The sequence below is a fragment of the Chlorocebus sabaeus genome, chromosome 11 (assembly GCF_047675955.1).
Source record: "Chlorocebus sabaeus isolate Y175 chromosome 11, mChlSab1.0.hap1, whole genome shotgun sequence".
Classification (NCBI taxonomy): Eukaryota; Metazoa; Chordata; class Mammalia; order Primates; family Cercopithecidae; genus Chlorocebus; species Chlorocebus sabaeus.
In genome coordinates, this window is record NC_132914.1 from 37,057,866 (window position 1) to 37,076,166 (window position 18,301).

Genomic DNA, 18,301 nt, shown 5'->3' on the forward strand with positions numbered 1-18,301 from the left:
CCAATCACTGCAGTCTGGCTCACATGCAACCCCACCCGTAGGGGAACGGGGAGAGCACCACATCAAAGGCTCACCCTGTGGGACCAAAGAATCTGAACAGCAGCCCTTGTATTCCAGATCTTTCCACTGAAACAGTGCCCCCAAATGACAAGGAACCAGAGAAGTAATTCTGGTACTATGACAAAACAAGTTTCTGTAACACCCCCCAAAAGACCACACTAAGCTCTCCAGCAGTGGATCCAAACCAAGAAGAAATCTCTGAATTGCCAGATAAAGAATTCAGAAGGTTGATTAATATGCTACTCAGGGAGGTACTAGAAAAAGGAGAACACCAACTTAAGGAAATTAAAAAAAAAAAAAAAGATATGGATGAAAAGGTCTCCAGAGAAATAGATGTCATAAAGAAAATACAATTACAACTTCTGTAAGTGAAAGATGCATTTAGAGAAATACAAAATACACTGGAAAGTTTGAACAATAGAATCGAACAAGTAGAAGAAAGAAGTTGAGTTTGAAGACAAGGCTTTTGAATTAACCCAATCCAGTAAAGACAAAGAAAAACTAATTAATAAAAAATAAATGAACAAAGCATTCAAGAAATTTGGGATTATGTTAAACAACCAAACATAAGAATAATCAGTGTTCCTGAGGAAGAAGAGAAATCTAAAAGTTTGCAAAACTTATTTGAGGGAATAATCAAGGATAACTTCCCTAGTCTTACTAGAGATCTAGATATTCAAATACAAGAAGCTAAAAGAACACCCAGGAAATTCATCACAAAAAGATAGTCACCTAGGCACATAGTCATCAAGTTATCTAAAGTCAAGACAAAGGAAAGAATTTTAAGAACTGTGAGGCAAAAGCATCAGGTAACCTACAAAGGAAAACCTATAAGATTAACAAGAGATTTCTCAGCAGTAACCCTACAAGCCAGAAGGGATTGGGATCCTATCTTTAGCCTCCTTAAACAAAATAATTAAAAGCCAATAATTTTATATCCATTGAAACTAAGCTTCATAATGTGAGATAAAGTATTTTTCAGACAAACATATGCTGAGAGAATTCACCACTACCAAGCCAGCACTGCAAGAAATGCTAAAAGGTATTCTAAATTTTGAAATAAAACCATGAAATATACCAAAATGGAACCTCCTTAAAGCATAAATTTCACAGGGCTTGTAAAACCATAACAGTGAAAAAAAAACACCAAGATATCCAGGCAACAACTAAATGATGAATAAAAAAGTACTTCACATCTCAGTACTAACATTGAATATAAATGGCCTAAATGCTCCACCTAAGAGATAGAGAATGTCAGAATGAGTAAAAATCCATCCACCAAGTATCTGTTGTCTTCAAGAGACTCATGTAACACATAAGAACTCACATAAACTTAAGGTGGAGAGGTGGAAAAAGATATTCCATGCAAACAGAAACCAAAAGTAAAGACAAAGAAGGACATTATATAATGATGAAAGGATTAGTACAACAGGAAAATATCACAATCCTAAATATACATGCACCTAACATAGGAGCTCCCAAATTTATAAAATAATTACTACTAGACCTAAGAAATGAGATAGATGGCAAATAATAGTGGGGGATTTCAGTACTCCACTGACAACATTAGACAGGTCATCAGGACAAAAAGTCAACAAAGAAACAATGGGCTTAAACTGTACCCTCGAACAAATGCACTTAACAGATATTTACAGTATATTGTACCCAAAAACTGCAGAATATACATTCTTTTCATCAGCATATGGAACATTCTCCAAGATAGACCATATGATAGGCTGCAAAACAAGTCTCAGTAAATTTAAGAAAATAAATTATATCAAGTACTCTCTCAGATCACAGTGGGATAAAATTGGAAATCAACTCCAAAATGAACCCTGAAAACTGTACGAATACATGGAAATTAACTAATCTGCTCCTAAATGATCTTTAGGTCAACAATGAAATCAAAACAGAAATCTAAACATTCTTTGAACTGAACAGTAGTAGTGACATAACCTATCAAAATCTCTGGAATACAGCAAAAGTGGTGCTAAGAGGAAAGTTAATAGCATTAAATGCCTACACCAAAAAGTCTGGAAATGCACAATAGACAATCTAAGGTCACACCTCAAGGAACTAGAGAAACAAGAACAAACCAAGCCTAAACCCAGCAGAAGAAAAGAAATACAAAGATCAGAGCAGAACAAACAGAAAAAACAATACAAAAGATAAATGAAAGGAAAAGCTGGTTCTTTAAAAAGATAAAATTGATAGACCATTAGCAAGATTAACAAAGAACAGAGAAGACCCAGATAAGCTCAATTAGAAACAAAATGGGAGATATTATAACTGATACTACAGAAATACAAACAATTATTCAAGGCTACTATGAACACCTTTACACATACAAATTAGAACACCTACAGGAGACTGATAAATTCCTAGAAATATACAACCCTCTAAGATCAAACCAGGAAGAAACAGAAACTCTGAACAGACCAATGGCAAGTAGTGAGATTGAAATGGTAATTTTAAAACTTACCAACAAAAGAAAAAGTCTGGGACCAGATGGATTCACAGCTGAATTTTATCAGCCATTCAAAGAAGAATTGGTACCAATCCTACTGAAACTATTCCAAAAGATAAAGAGAGAATCCCCCCTAAATCATTTTGTGAAGCTAGTATCACCCTAATACCAAAACCAGGAAAAGGCATAACGGAAAAAAAAAAAAAAAAAAAAAAAAAAGGAAAACTACAGACCAATATTCCTGATGAACATAGATGCAGAAATCCTTAACAAAATACTAGCTAACTGAATCCAACAGCATATCCAAAAGACAATACATCATGATCAAGTGAGTTTCATACCAGGGATGCAGGGATGGTTTAACATACATAAGTCAATAAATATACACTACATAAACAGAATTAAAAACAAGAATTATATGATCATTTCAATAGATGCAGAAAAGCATTTTACAAAATCTAGCATCACTTTATGATTAAAACCCTCAGCGAAATCAGCATAAAAGGGTCATACCTTAAGATAATAAAAGCCATCTATGACAGACCCACAGCTAGCATTATACTGAATGGGGGAAAGTTGAAAGCATTCGCCCCTAGAACTGGAACAAGACAAGGTGCCCATTTTCACCACTTCTATTCTACATGGTACTGGAAGTCCTAGCCAGAACAATGAGACAAGAGTTCACCACTTCTGTTTGACATAGTACTGGAAGTCCTAGCCAGAGCAATCAGACAAGAGAAGGAAATTAAGGGCATCCAAATAGATGAAGAGGGACTCAAACTGTTGCTGTTCACCAATGACATAATAGTATACCTAGAAAACCCTAAAGACTCATCCAAAAAGCTCCTAGATATGATAAATGAACTCAGTAAAGTTTCAGGGTACAAAATCAATGTACACAATACAGTAGCACTATACATCAGCATTGACTAAGCTGAGAATCAAATCAAGAACTCAACTCCTTTTACAACAGCTGCAAAAAATAAAATACTTAGAAATATACCTAACCAAGGAGGTGAAAGATCTCTACAAGAAAAACTAGAAACACTTCTTAAAGAAATCATAGATGACACAAACAAATGGAACCACATCCCATGCTCATGGATGTGTAGAATCAATATTGTAAAAATGACCATACTACCAAAAGCAATCTATCAATTCAGTGCAATTCCCATCAAAATACCACCATCATTCTTTGCAGAACTAGAAAAAATATCCTAAAATTCATATGGACCCCCCAAAAGCCCACAGAGCCAAAGCAAGACTAAGCAAAAAGAACAAATCTGGAGGCATCACATTACCTGACTTCAAACTATACTACAGGACTATAGTTACCAAAACATCATGGCAGTGGTATAAAAATAGGTATGTGGACAGATGGAACAGAATAGAGAACCCAGAAATAAAGCCAAATACTTAAAGTCAACTGATCTTCGACAAAGCAAACCAAAACATAAAGTGGGGAAAGAACACCCTATTCAACAAATGGTGCTGGGATAGTTGGCAAGCCCCATGTAGTATGAAACTGGATCCTCATCTCACCTTATATAAAAATCAAGTCAAGATTGATCAAAAACTTTAAGACATGAAGCCATAAAAATTCTAGAAGATAGCATCGGAAAAACTCTTCTAGACATTGGCTTAGGCGAAGAGTTCATGACCAAGAACCAAAAGCAAATACAACAAAAACAAAAATAAACAAATGGGACCTAATTAAAACAAAAATCTGCACAGCAAAAGAAATAATCAGCAAAGTAAACAGACAACTCAGAAAGTGGGAGAAAATCTTCCCAAGCTATGCATCTGACAAAGGACTAATATCCAAAATCTACAAGGAACTCAAACAAATCAGCAAGAACAAAAGAAGTAATATCACCAAAAAATGGGCTAAGTACATGAAGAGACAATTTGCAAAAGAAGATATACAAATGGTCAACAGACATGAAAAAATGCTCAACATCACTAAAGATGGAGGAAATGCAAATCAAAACCACAATGCAGTAACCATCTTACTCCTACAAGAATGGTCATAATTAAAAAATGAAAAAATAATAGAGGTTGGCATGGATGTGGTGAAAGGGAATACTTTTACACTGCTGGTGGGTATGTAAACTAGTACAACCACTAAGGAAAACAGTATGGACACTCCTTAAAGAACTAAAAGTGGAACTACCATTTGATTCAGCAATCCCACTACTGGGTATTTACCCAGAGAAAATCAGTCATATGAAAAAGACACTTACATGTGCATGTTTATGGCAGCACAATTCACAACTGCAAAAATATGGAACCAGCCTAAATGCCTATCAACCAATGAGTGGGTGAAGAAAATACACACACACACACACACCATGGAATACTACTCAGCCATAAAAAGGAATGAAATTATGGCATTCACAGCAACCTGGATGGAGTTGGAAACCATTATTCTAACTGAAGTAACTCAGGAATGGAAAACCAAACATTGTTATATTCTCACTTATAAGTGGAAGCTAAGCTTTGAGGACACAAAGTCATAAGATTGATATAATGGGCTTGGCTTGGTGGCCCACACCTGTAATCCCAGCACTTTAGGAGGCCGAAGCGGGGGGATCACTTGAGGTCAGGAGTTTGAGATCAGCCTGGCCAACATGGTGAAACCCTGTCTTTACTAAAAATATAAAAATCAGCCAGGCTGATTTTTGATTAAAAAATGTAATGATACAAAAATCATTACAGTTGTGTGGTGGCACACACCTGTAATCCCAGCTATTCAGGAGGCTGAGGCAGGAGAATTGCTTGAACTCAGGAAGCAAAGGTTGCAGTGGGCCAAGATTGTACTACTGCACACCAGCCTGGATGAAAAGAGCAAAACTCCATCTCACACACACACACACAAAAGATTGATATAATGGATTCTGGGGACTCCGGTAGAGGGTAGGGGAGGGGTGAGGGATAAAAGACTACACATTGGGTACAGTGTACACTGCTCGGGTAATGGGTGCACCAAAATCTTAGAAATCACCACTAAAGAACTTGTTCATGTAACCAAACACCATCTGTTTTCCAAAAACTATTCAAAGAATAATAAAAAAAATGATTTACATTTATAGTGTGCTTAATATCTTATAAAGTACACTTACCTCTATTCTTTTATGTAGAGTAACAGATATTTTCCATATGTTAATGGTGTATATTAGTGCATAGTATATACTATGTCTTTTGGTATAGCAAAATAACGTCATTTTGTTTAAAACACCAGTAAGGCCCTCATTGAGAAACAATGTTGGATCATGAGCTGTGAACATTCATGGGTAAAACATTAATTTCTCTCTTTAACAACAAACTGAGCTCTTTTATCTCTGTTGCCAATACATGGCCTAGTACCTGGAACAGAGTAGGTGATCATCAAATATTTGATAAATAACTTAAAAATAAGACTGGAAATCAGAGTTTTAGCTATCTGTGTGTGTGTGTGTGTGTGTGTGTGTGTGTGTGTGTGTGTGTTTTCTAAGTTTTTTGATACCTCCAACCTCTGGAACAACTCACTTCCAAATAAATTTGTAGATAGTCACTGATAATAAAATAAGAACCATCTTGATTTGTAATTATTTTCCATTATAGCTTTGATTCTTGTACACAAATTGGACTTAACCTAGAATTATTATTTCTGCATTAGAATAGAACTTACAAGCTATCTAATTCATCAAATTAGTTTTTATCTAATTCTCCTTATCTCTTGGTTTTATTACTTATATACACATTTGTATTTATATTGCTTTTCCTTGGGAACTTTATAATTGTTTTTATATCCATATTAGGTTGAAAAATATGTTATAATGTCTCATAACTATTTGATTTTATATTTTAACATTGATGATAAATTTTCTCTGCACAGTCTTCAAAACATCTTTCTCTGGTTAAATGGAACAGCAGTGACATAATCGTTGTCTAGTTTATTCTTTAGATTTTATTACAGAAGATATACTATAGGTTGGTCATGTTTTAATTAAAACACATGCTAACATTTCATGTTGTAATAAAAAACTGACTGTAGATTATTTTTATACTCAATAAGTCATTAGAAGAGCACATTAGACAAATTTTCACCCAAAGCAATATTATTTATTTAAATATAAAAATGAAAACATGGTCTAGGTAAATGTTAGTAGCAACTCAATATGTCCTCTAAGAATTGAAAGTAAGTGTTTCTAAATGCAAATAATCCTGCTTTTCTTGCTAAATATGTTTTTGTTTATCCAGAAGTCTAGGAAATAGGAATTTACTTACTAAACACCCTTCTGTAATTATGGATGAAGATTGTAGAAGCATGGATGAAATAAGACAGTCAGACTACATTACTGGAAAACACTCCATACAGCATATTTGGAGGAAAAATGGAAAGAAAGTTTCAAATTTTCTTGAAGATGTGAACCAGTCTACTCCTAACTTTCTATCAGAGAATTCTGACTCTTTTGTTAGTCAAAATATGATCAATGTATTAAACATAGATCAGCAAAAGATAAAGAAAGCATTTAACAAGTGTGATTATGATAGTATGGGAGATATTTGTGTAGTCACTCGTTCTGATAAAAACCGTGTCACTGACAGATGCATTAGAAACATTTTTACAGTTCCAGAGTTGACTTTTAGTAATTCAACTTTGAATAAAACAAGTTATCCAGAAAAATGTCAGCCAAACGAGAAGAATCAGAGAGAGTACAACAAAAATGAAAGAAATGATCTTAGTACATCTTTTGAGAACGATTACTACCCAAGCAGCTCTGAAAGAAAAGGTTGGTATTGTACATGGAAAATGTAATTACATATTCTTTTTTTCTTTCAGTTTTAGTATATATATTTGTGTATCTATATACGCACACATCTATATATTTGTATGTATGTTTATGTGTTTGAAAGAAAATGAAACCAAAAATAGAATGGCTTCCTATTGTATAACATTGTGGACCAGTGGTTTTCCTCTGTACATGTCATGTTAATATTCTTTGAATTAAAAAAATGAAATTAGACAATGCTAAATTTTTAACTCAGTGCATACTTTTATCGTTTAAGGAAAACTTGAAAATGATTACCAAGAGAAGACACCACAGAAAAGTATTCAGAAATATCCAGCAAACTCTATGTAAGTTTTTAGGGAAATCTGGGGAATACAAATCAGGATCTAGTATGATGCATGATGAAGGTTGAATTGATGCAAAGTGAGGTAGGCGTATTGCCATCTGAGGGTGGGCAGGCAACTTGTCTCAAAGCAGCCTTACCAGGAGTCATAGTGTTGATAATATCACCCCAGTTGAGAGTGTGGTGCTCATATTTACCAGCTCCCAAATACTTTCTTATCTGAATATTAGTGTTGATTAGGTTTGAGGAAATTGACTTAATGCGTCCAAGAAACTCATATCTACCAGAATATCAATTTATTAACTTAAAGTAATAAATAGAAAGGGAACATGTATAGGAAGTCTGACATGAAAAAGCATGTTTTCTTACTTTCAGACAGCTCTCAATGGGAAGGTTTCTTGCTTGGTTGGTATAGAATCACTACAGGGAGTGATAGAATTCAGATGTTAATGGCATAAGGAAGCATATCAGCAGTTTATAGGACAGTGTACATTTTAGAGATAGAGCACTCTCCTCATTGCCAACATTTACCTCTCAGAGACTCCATGTTTTCTCTGTGTTCAAGATTACAATCTCCTCTACCCATACATTGAAAACAATTATGTTACACCAGATTTTTCTTTCTCTTCTTGCAGCTGGTGTACAAAATGTTCTGAATTTAAGGAGATTTTTACACTCGTCCATTATGTGTTGATATTAAATTTATTCCTTAGAGTTTGGAAGCTGCCTTCCAGACTTTTGTGAATACTGGCCTGCAATTATAAGTAACTAAAGAAAACTTTATTTTAGCTACTAGTTTCTGAATAGTCCTAACTTTCTTGGTAATAATTGCAATTTAGACAAATCTTTCTGATTGGAAATCGTGAACTAGAATAAATTTTTATTCTGGAAGTGATTTCTTGTGGAGTTATTAAAAATATTGATGGATAAAAAGATGTAATTTTAGTGGGATTGGCACATACACATTAATTAAAACATAGACTTACAAAACATTTCATAAAATTGACAACTTTGTATCTTTGTTGTTAAATCTCCCAATATCTAGAAATTTATGAGTGAAAAAATCATGTTAGGCCTTGAGTTTTAAATGTACCTTATGAAAGCAATTTAGAACATGGTTCTCAATCCTGACTGCAGGTCCGGATTACTTGAGGGAATGATTTTAAACTATAGAATACCAAGATTGACCTGCACATAATAGGTGGGCTCTTTGGCCTGGAGCTTATGAATCTTTGTTTTTAAGAAAGCTTCCCATATAATTCCGATCTGAAGCCAAGTTTGGGAACTCTAATTTAGAACATTAATTCCCAGAGGGAATACAACAAACTTTAATACTGTGTATTTATAATCCTTAGGGGAAATATACCTTCAGAAGAATTGCACTATAAGCAGTCATGGGACTTTGGACTTGATGAGGTAAAGCACAGTCTCACATTATCTTCTCAATTAAGTCAGTTTGTATTACCATATCATATTACTGTATTTAGCATTCACTTTGATTTAAGGTTAACATTTATTCATTAATTTTTTGGGATGGACTCTTTGTCTTACACTTTTTTATTCTGAGGAAATTATATTTTAGATCTAGAAATAAAAACACGTTTTCAGAGACTGTTACATGCTTTATTTGAGACAAAACAATCTTGAGGACATTTTAAACACATTTTTTAAGTATTACAAAATTTTTGTATTAGTTCATTCTTGCATTGCTATAAAGAAATACCTAAGACTGGGCAATTTATAAAGAAAAGAGGTTTAGTTGGCTCATGGTTCTGCAGGCTATACAGGAAGCATGATGATGGCATCTGATTGGTTTCTGGGGAGGCCTCAGGAAACTTTTAATTATGGCAGAAGGCAAAGGGGGAACAAGGAGTCTCACATGGCAGGAACAGGAACAAGAGAGAATGAGTAGGGAGGTGCCACAGACTTTTAAATGACCAGATCACAGGAGAACAAACTCACCAGCATGAGGACAAACTCACCAGCATGAGGACAGCACCAAGAGGGATGGTGCTAAACCATTCAAGAGAAATTACTGCCCTGCCATGATCCAGTCACCTCCCACCAAGCCCCACCTCCAACACTCAGGATTATAATTTGACATGAGATTTGGCAGGGAGATAGATCCAAACCATATCTTTCCACCCCCCAGCCCCCCAAATCTCATGTCCTTCTCACATTGCAAAATAAAATCATGCATTTCCAACAGTTCTCCAGAGTCTTAACTTATCCCAGCATTAGCTCAAAAGTTCAAAGTCTCACCTGATACAAGGCAAGTCCCTTCCAGCTATGAGCCTGTAAAATCAAAAACAAGGTAGTTACTTCCAGGATTCAATGGGGGTACAAGCATTGGGTAGATATTTACATTCCAAAAGGGAGAAATAGGCCAGAAGAAAGGGTCTATAGGCCCCATGCTAGTCTGAAACTCAACAGGGCAGCCATAAATCTTAAAGCTCCAAAATAATTTCCCTTGGCTATATATCTCACATCCAGACACACTGGTGTAAGAGGTGGATTCCAAAAGCCTTGGGCAGCCCTGCTTCTGTGGTTTTGAAAGGTTCAGCCCCTGTGGCTGCTTTCATGGGCTGGTGCTGAGTGCCTGTGGCTTTTCCAGGAGTTAGGTGCAAGTTGATGGTGTATCTACCATTCCAGGGTCTGAAGGATGTGGTCCTCTTCTCATGGCTCTACTAGGCAGTGCCCCATTGGGGACTTTGTGGGAGGGCTCAATCCCACATTGCCCCTCCACTCTGCCCTAGTAGAGGTTATCCATGAGAGCTCCGCCTGTGCAACAGACTTCTGCCTGAACATCTAGGCTTTTCCGTACATCCTGTGAAATCTAGGTGGAGTCTCTCAAGCCTTAAATCTTACACTCTGTGTACCCACAGGCTTAACACCACATGGAAGGATCAAGGCTTATAGCTTGCATTCTGTGAAGCGGCAGACTGAGCTGTACCTGGGCCCCTTTGAGCCATGGCTGGAGCTGGAGTGACTGGGATACAGGGAGCAGTGTTCTGAGGCTGCACAGAGCAGCAGGGCCCTGAGCCTGGCCCAGGAAACCATTCTTCCCTCCTAGGCCTTCAGGCATGTGATAGGAGGGGCTGCCATGAAGGTCTCTGAAATGCCATTGAGACCTTCTCCCCATTGTCCTGGCTGTTAGCACTTAGCTCGTTTTTACTTATGCAAATTTCTGCAGCCTGCTTGAATTCCTTCCTGGAAAATGGGCTTTTATTTTCTACCGCATGGCCAGGCTGCAAATTTTCCAAACTTTTATGCTCTGCTTCCCTTTTAAATATGAGGTCCAGTTTTTTTTATCATTTCTTTGCTCACACATATGAACATAGGCTGTTCATATAAAGCAGCTGGTCCATGTCTTGAATGCTTTGCTGCTTAGAAATTTCTTCTGCCAGATATCCTAAATTAATCACCTTCAAGTTCAGAGTTCCACAGATCCCTAGGGCCGGGGCACAATACTGCCAAGTTCTTTGCTAACACATAACAAAAGTGACCTTTGCTCCAGTTCCCAATAAGTTCCTCATTTCTATCTGAGACCTCCTCAGCCTGAACTTCACTATCAATATCACTACCAGCATTTTCAGCCTTTTTTGTTATAACCATTCAACTACCAGTCTTTACGAAGTTCCAAACTTTCCCTTATTTTCTTCTTGTCTTCTTCTGAGCCTGCCACATTCTTCCAACTTCTGCCCATTACTGAGTTCCAAAATTCCTTCCACATTTTCGGGTATCTTTATATCAAAACTCCACTCCGGGTACCAATTTTCTGTATTAGTCTGTTCTCACATTGCTATAAAGAAATACCTGAGACTGGGTAATTTATAAAGAAAAGAGATTTAATTGGCTCACGGTTTCACATGCTGTATAGGAAGCAGGATTGTGGCATCAGATTGGCTTCTGGGGAAACCTCAGGAAATAACAGTTATGGTGGAAGGTGAAGTGGGTGTGAAGCATCTCAAATAGCAAAAGCAGGAGCAAGAGAGAGTGAGGCGGGAGGTGCCACATACTTTTAACCAACCAGATCTCATGAGAACAGACTTCACTATTGTAAAGGAAGTACCAAGGGGGATGGTACGAAACCATTCAGGAGAAACTATTTCCCATGATTCAGTCACCTCCCACCAGGTCCCATCTCCAACACTGGGGATTATAATTCAACATGAGATTTGCTGGGGGCATCCAAAGATCCAAACCATATCATCTTTCAACATGAAAATGCTTTAGGTTTCAATCTACATAATTTTATATTTGCCATACTATTGAAATATCTATAAACACTGGTTATGTAATATTATAATCCCTTGCCATCATAAGGTTGTAATTTTTATAATAGTGCTAGGAACTTTATGTAGTTTATTTCTAATCTATAGGAGCCTGAGTTGCTAAAGTCTTCACAGCAAAAGAGATTGAAATTTAGAGAGATTAGATAACTTGTTTGAGGTCACACTCTCAAGCTAAGATTCAACTATCTGTCATATCTGATTTGATATTTTCAGCTATACTGTTTTCCCTTTTTTCTTCAATAAATATTTATTGAGTACATATCATGAATTCATATACACTTATTGAATGTTTCCTGTGTGCTAGACACTGGGGATAAAATGGTGCTTTGTTCTCAAGATTATATTCTGTTTGCACTAGACTCTGCAAGGTACAGAGATGAAAGGACATGGAACCCGTCTTTAAGAAGTCTTCATCTAATGGCTAGTCAGAAAGAGACAAAAATATAATACATTTAGATCAATTGCTTGAAGCTTGTTTTGGGTTATTAGTAAAAGACACTTCTAAGTTTCATCTGTAAACAGGAGGAAGATGTGATGGAGGAGGTAACTTTTGAGCACAGTATCAATAAGTTGTTTACCAAATGGTCAAATTGTGAAGAAGGAGCAACATAGATAAACTAAGATGTCAGAGTACAGCCTGTTTTAGAAATTTCAAGTACCTTGTTTCATTCTAGTTATTGTTATAGCTACTATTTATAATACTAATGATAAGAGGCGCAGGAGTGGCCTAGGTAATTCTGGACAATACAAAGAGGCAGGTCATAAATGGCCTTGTATGATATATAACAGTTTAATTCTTGATTGTTGGTTTTTTTTTTTTTTTTTTTTTTTTTTTGAGACGGAGTTTTGCTCTTTTTGCCCAGGCTGGAGTGCAATGGCACGATCTCAGCTCACCGCAACCTCCGCCTCCTGGGTTCAAGCGATTCTCCTGCCTCAGCCTCCTGAGTAGCTGGGATTACAGGCGTGTGCCACCATGCCTGGCTAATTTTGTGTTTTTAGTAGAGACGGGGTTTCTCCATGTTGGTCAAGCAGGTCTTGAACTCCTGACCTCAGGTGATCCACCCGCCTCGGCCTCCCAAAGTGCTGGGATTATAGGTGTGAGCCACCGCGCCCGGCCAATTCTTGATTGTTAAACAGAGATCCACTAAACAAATTTTAGCAGAGGAATATGATGATGTCAGAGTAATAAAAAAGTTGACTCTAGCAACAATGAGGAGGGATTTGATAAGTGGAACAACTCAAGTTAGGGGAAGAAATAATGAGAGCTTGAAGTTTTATAATAGCAGTAAGAATGAAAGTGAGAGAAGAGAAGATTAGCTCTAGAATTGATAGTACTTGGTGATTGGTGATTATTTAAGGAAGAAGGAAGAAATTGAGGAAGACCTAGATTTATTTATGATTTGAGTAAATGGGTAGTTGATGGGATTGTGCTACTGAACGAGATTGAAACCATAGGAGGAGGTGGCAGGAAAGGTTAACTCCATCAAAATTCATGTACCCTTTTTTGTAGAATGTACCCTTTTTAATAGAATAGAGCTACCACTGTGAAATGGCTTCCCAGCCAAGGAACATATTTCCTAACCATCCGTCCATGTACATGTGGCCATATGGCTAGATCTCACTAATGAAATATTAGGAGAAGTGATGTCCATCGTTTTAGGTCAAGGCTTATAAGAAAAGGGAATTATTTTTCCATGCTGTCTTTCTTTTGATGGCTAGATGGTAGTGAGGCCCCAAGGGATAATGGAGCCACAAGATGGAAAGGACTGGGTCTCTGAATCACTACATGGAGGAAAATTGCCTGCTTACCAGAAACACTCACTTTAGATTATTACACAAGAGAGAAATGATTGTGTTTGGCATTATACATTTTGTAATATACTTTTTAAAAACAATACCTAACATCACTCTGATTAAGAGGAGGAGCAGATTTCTGAGACAGAGAAGTTTGACCCACTGAGCTTAAGTGAGGATCTTCTGAAAAACCTGTGATCTATGTGGAGATGTATAGTAGACAATTATATATACAGGGCTTGAGGTCAGAAGAGATTTTTTAGACTTTAATGAATAGGAGATAATTGACTACATCCAAGTGTGTGATTCTCGAGAGAAAGTGTATAGAATAAGAACAAAAATTGTCAAATTCCTGAGAAGGCACATTTCAGGTTGGAGGATATGAAGTAGAAGAGAAACCAGAAAAGGAGGCTGAGAATGAGCTACTAGAGAGGTTTGAGGAGTACTAGTGTCATAGGAAAGAAAAAGGAGGAGAATGTGGTCAGTAGTGTTGGAAGCTGTCCTGTTATTCCTTTAAATAATTCATATTTTCCCAAATATGAATAATATAGATGTATCCTCCCAAAATATGAATTATCAACAAAATATAATACTTCAAAAACAAATTCTATTTGACTACACCTATGTCTAGAAAGCTGGCAGCTTGAATGTAGCTAGAACTAGTCAGAAAAGAAAAAAGTCCATTGGTGTAGCCCAAGGGGAATCAGGTGCTATGAGGAGTTCTTTGGGTAGAGCAGGTGTGGGGACTTTTACATTGTGATGCCTGGCCATGGCCAAAGGTGCAGTGGAACCCTGACTAAAATTAGGTTCTACCAGAGGGGCCAAGGCAGGAGTCACCAATGGGATGGAATGAAGGGGTAGGAGTAGAAAGAGGGCTGGGTTGCACCTGCCCACGGGTTAGGTAAAATTAAAACAGGTAGCTTCTGCTGAGGAAGAATTGATGAAGAGACATACAGGCTAAAACAAGCAAACAGAACAAGCCTCTTGAATGGGGACGTGTGTTGTTCTCAAGAGCCTTTAGTGGGAGTGGAAGAGAATAGGAAAGAACAAAGTGTTGGAGGAGTATAATTATTTAATTTTAAAGGTTTAGTAGAGGAATAAAGTTTAAATACAATTGTTAACATGGGAAGGTAATCACTAGAGAAGTGGAGCCATGGTAGAAAAAAATTCAAGAGTGATGATGTCACACTAGGAAACCTGATCAAGATGGGAAGAAATGAAATAGCAATTCTATATACAGTGTAGGGAATGAAACCCACTTAGCAATTAACATATTGAATATGAATAAATATATTGAACATGAATTCTTTTCAATATTCAAAGAATATCAAATTATGAAGAAAAAATCAATATAGTTTACAGGCAGCGTATCTAGAATATAATAAAGGTTGAAAGCAAACAGATAGCAATATACATACATTAAGAAAACATATATACTATTGGAGCAAAGACCATATAAATGCAATAAAAAGCCCATTCGAAAAAGAGAAAAATAGGAGTTGCAGATTTTCTGATCCATAGCAACTATAAAATCCTGCTGGGTATGCATTGTGAAGGCTTGCCATCCTGGAGGATGGAGGACGTTTGTGAATAACTTAGTGTCTTGTCCTTTGGGAAGATCTTTGCTGTCCTTCTCAAACAGATCTGAAGTAGATATTGGAGTGCAGACCTGCCTTGGGGTCTCCATAGCTTTCTTGAAAGTTTTGTGTTCTTGTTGCAAGGGGGTTGAATGTGTCATGAGTTGAAGAGAAAAGGTTTTTAAATGATAAGATAGAGGGGTTAGGGAAGGGGCTCTGCTTCATGTAGTTATTCAGGCCCTAAACTGGTGGCTTCCAGTTTATTGTCACCAGAGAGCAGAGGGGAAAAGGAAGTGGAGGATTGTGGGGAAGATTTTTATGGACCAGGACCGGCAGTAGTATACATTACTTCTGCCTATGACCAGAAGTTAAGTAACATGTCTAAACTAATTCCAAGGGAGGTTGGGAAATACAGTCTAGCTGTATGTCCAAGAAAAAGGGAGTCAGGTTTGGGAAGCAGCTAGACAGTTTCTCCTTTATTCTATATATCTAAAATTCTATATCCTACTAACAGAGAATATATAGAACAAAATTTTTATAAGCCCATGGTACATTTGCAAACATAATTCATATAGTAAGCCATAAAGAAAATCTAAGAAATTTATCTAAGGAGAGATTCATAGGTACATTCTCTAATCAAAATTTGATAAAATTGAAATCAACTAAAAAGAGATACTTAACTTCCCTTAACATCCTGGAAATAAAGAAACACTCAGGGTTTCTTTGCTTTGTTTGAGAGAGGAAATGAAAATAAAGTACAAATACATAGAAAGTGATGGAAACCAAAACCAAATGTGTGTTCTATAGAAAGTTATACCTCTAAGAGCTTTTATTATTTTAAAAACCTGAAAACAAATGACTGATGATCTAACTTAGGAAATTAAATAAAGAATAACAAATTTCCAAATTGCCTTAATATGTTTGTCTTTGTTCAGCTGCATTTACTATGATTATCTGAAGCTTTTCCTTTTTCTCAGTAATTCATTTCTTGGCAAGTGTCTCTTCTGTTGCTTGTCGTTTTAAAACCAATTTAAATTTCATTTTATTGTTCACCACAGGCTAATTTTTCTTTGTGATTTAAAAATAAACCATGTTGGCCGGGCGCGGTGGCTCAAGCCTGTAATCCCAGCAGTGTGGGAGGCCGAGGCGGGTGGATCACGAGGTCGGGAGATCAAGACCATCATGGCTAACATGGTGAAACCCCGTCTCTACTAAAAAAAAAATAAAACATTAGCCGGGAATGGTGGCGGGCGCCTGTAGTCCCAGCTACTCGGGGGGCTGTGCAGGAGAATGGTGTGAATCCAGGAGGCGGAGCTTGCAGTGAGCCGAGATGGTGCCACTGCACTCCAGCCTAGGGGACAGAGCGAGACTCCATCTCAAAAAAAAAAAAAAAAAAAAAAGAAAAAAGTTGAACTGAAGTAATGTAAAAGAAAAGTACTATAAAATGAATTGGTGGTGTAAATAGGGTAGATATAAGTGAATATTATTATGTATACTTAGGAATTGTTAACATTTTGGTTTTCTCCTAGATTCTGATAGAAGAAGGAGGAATATGCTCTTTAAAAAGCAGGCCAACATCTACTGAGAAAATCTGTCAGTATAACTGTATAAGTTAATTTTACTCTATTTTAAAAACTAACAATTAAATAGAAATCAGTTAAATTTGAAATGATTTTTTGGATGTTTGCCAACAAATATATATATCATGGATATTTTAGTACTACTAATGCAATTGACTCTTTAAAATTACTTTTATATTTTATTAAATATACATAATGAGTACATTAATGTATATATACAGTTTAGCAAATAAGAATAAAACAGATAACCCTCATACTAGGTAGCTTAAGAAATAATACATAATACTTCTGAAGATTTCTTCTTTTGTATTTCATATCCTGCCCTCTAGAGGTAACTATTTCCTTGAATTTGTTTTTTATTATAACACAGACTTTTTAATTGCTTTATTTTGAACTTTCTAGATATTGATCCAACTCTATATATTTTTCTGCAACTTGCTTTTTTTTCACTCAGTATTATATTTTGTGGTTCACCTGCTTTGATACTTGTAGGTCTAGTACATTTATTATTTTTCCTGCTATACAGCATTCTATTGTATGAATATATCACAATTTATGTATCTTCTAACAATGGATATTGAGGTTGTTTTGAATATTTTGCTTACGTTGTTTCGAATATTTTCCGACGAAGAACAATGCTACTTGGACTATTATTGGCATTTTTCCTTGCACACATGTATAAAATGTTTCTCTAGGATATATTTCTAGGAGTAGAATTGCTAGTTCATATGGTATGCACTTCTTTGCATCTTCAAGGTAATGCAAAATTCTTTTCCTAAATGGTTATGCCAGTTGTACCCCTCTTAGCAATGGGTAAGAGTCTTAGTTGTTACATGTTTTCACCAACAATATCTCAGTCTTTTATCATTATTGGTAATCTGATAGCTCATTGTAGTTCTAATTTATATTTCTCTGACTACTAATTAGGTTAACTGGCCATCGATGTTTCATTTGTGAAATGTCATTTGCTCATGTTCCTTTTCTGAAGTTTGGTTTTCTTTATGGGATGTGTCTTTTATATATCTATATCTCCTATATATATTTTATGTGTCCTGAATACTGACTGCTTGTAGGCTTGTATGTAGCAAATACTTCATATTTGAGTAATCTTTTAATTCTATACTGTCTTTTTACAGACAGAAGTTTCATGTTGATCTGGTACTCTTTTAGGTATTCTGTGGTAGCATAGTCCTTCATGTTATCTAGTCTGATGGAATACCTTGAAACTTTTTATAATTTATTTTTTTGAATATGTAAAATACTAGTCAGGTTTCTGTCCTTATTGTCCCTGCCCTATTTCCTTCTGCAACATGAGTATTTTTTTTTTCTGCTTTCTGGTTTCTCATTCCAGTCCATTTTTTAAAAAAATAAATCCCAAAAATATATAAACACATACATAACCATGAGTCT

At 36.2% G+C, this 18,301-nt stretch overlaps 1 protein-coding gene across 1 annotated transcript in view; it reads left to right on the top strand.

Annotated features, from left to right (window-relative positions):
- REDIC1 (regulator of DNA class I crossover intermediates 1) overlaps positions 1-18,301 on the top strand; it is a 71,615-nt gene that overhangs the window by 24,938 nt on the left and 28,376 nt on the right. The window contains exons 6-9 of the mRNA XM_008002870.3: positions 6,770-7,302; positions 7,580-7,649; positions 9,001-9,061; positions 16,841-16,904. Coding sequence (XP_008001061.3) covers positions 6,770-7,302; positions 7,580-7,649; positions 9,001-9,061; positions 16,841-16,904 — 728 coding nt within the window. The remainder of the gene's footprint in view (positions 1-6,769; positions 7,303-7,579; positions 7,650-9,000; positions 9,062-16,840; positions 16,905-18,301) is intronic.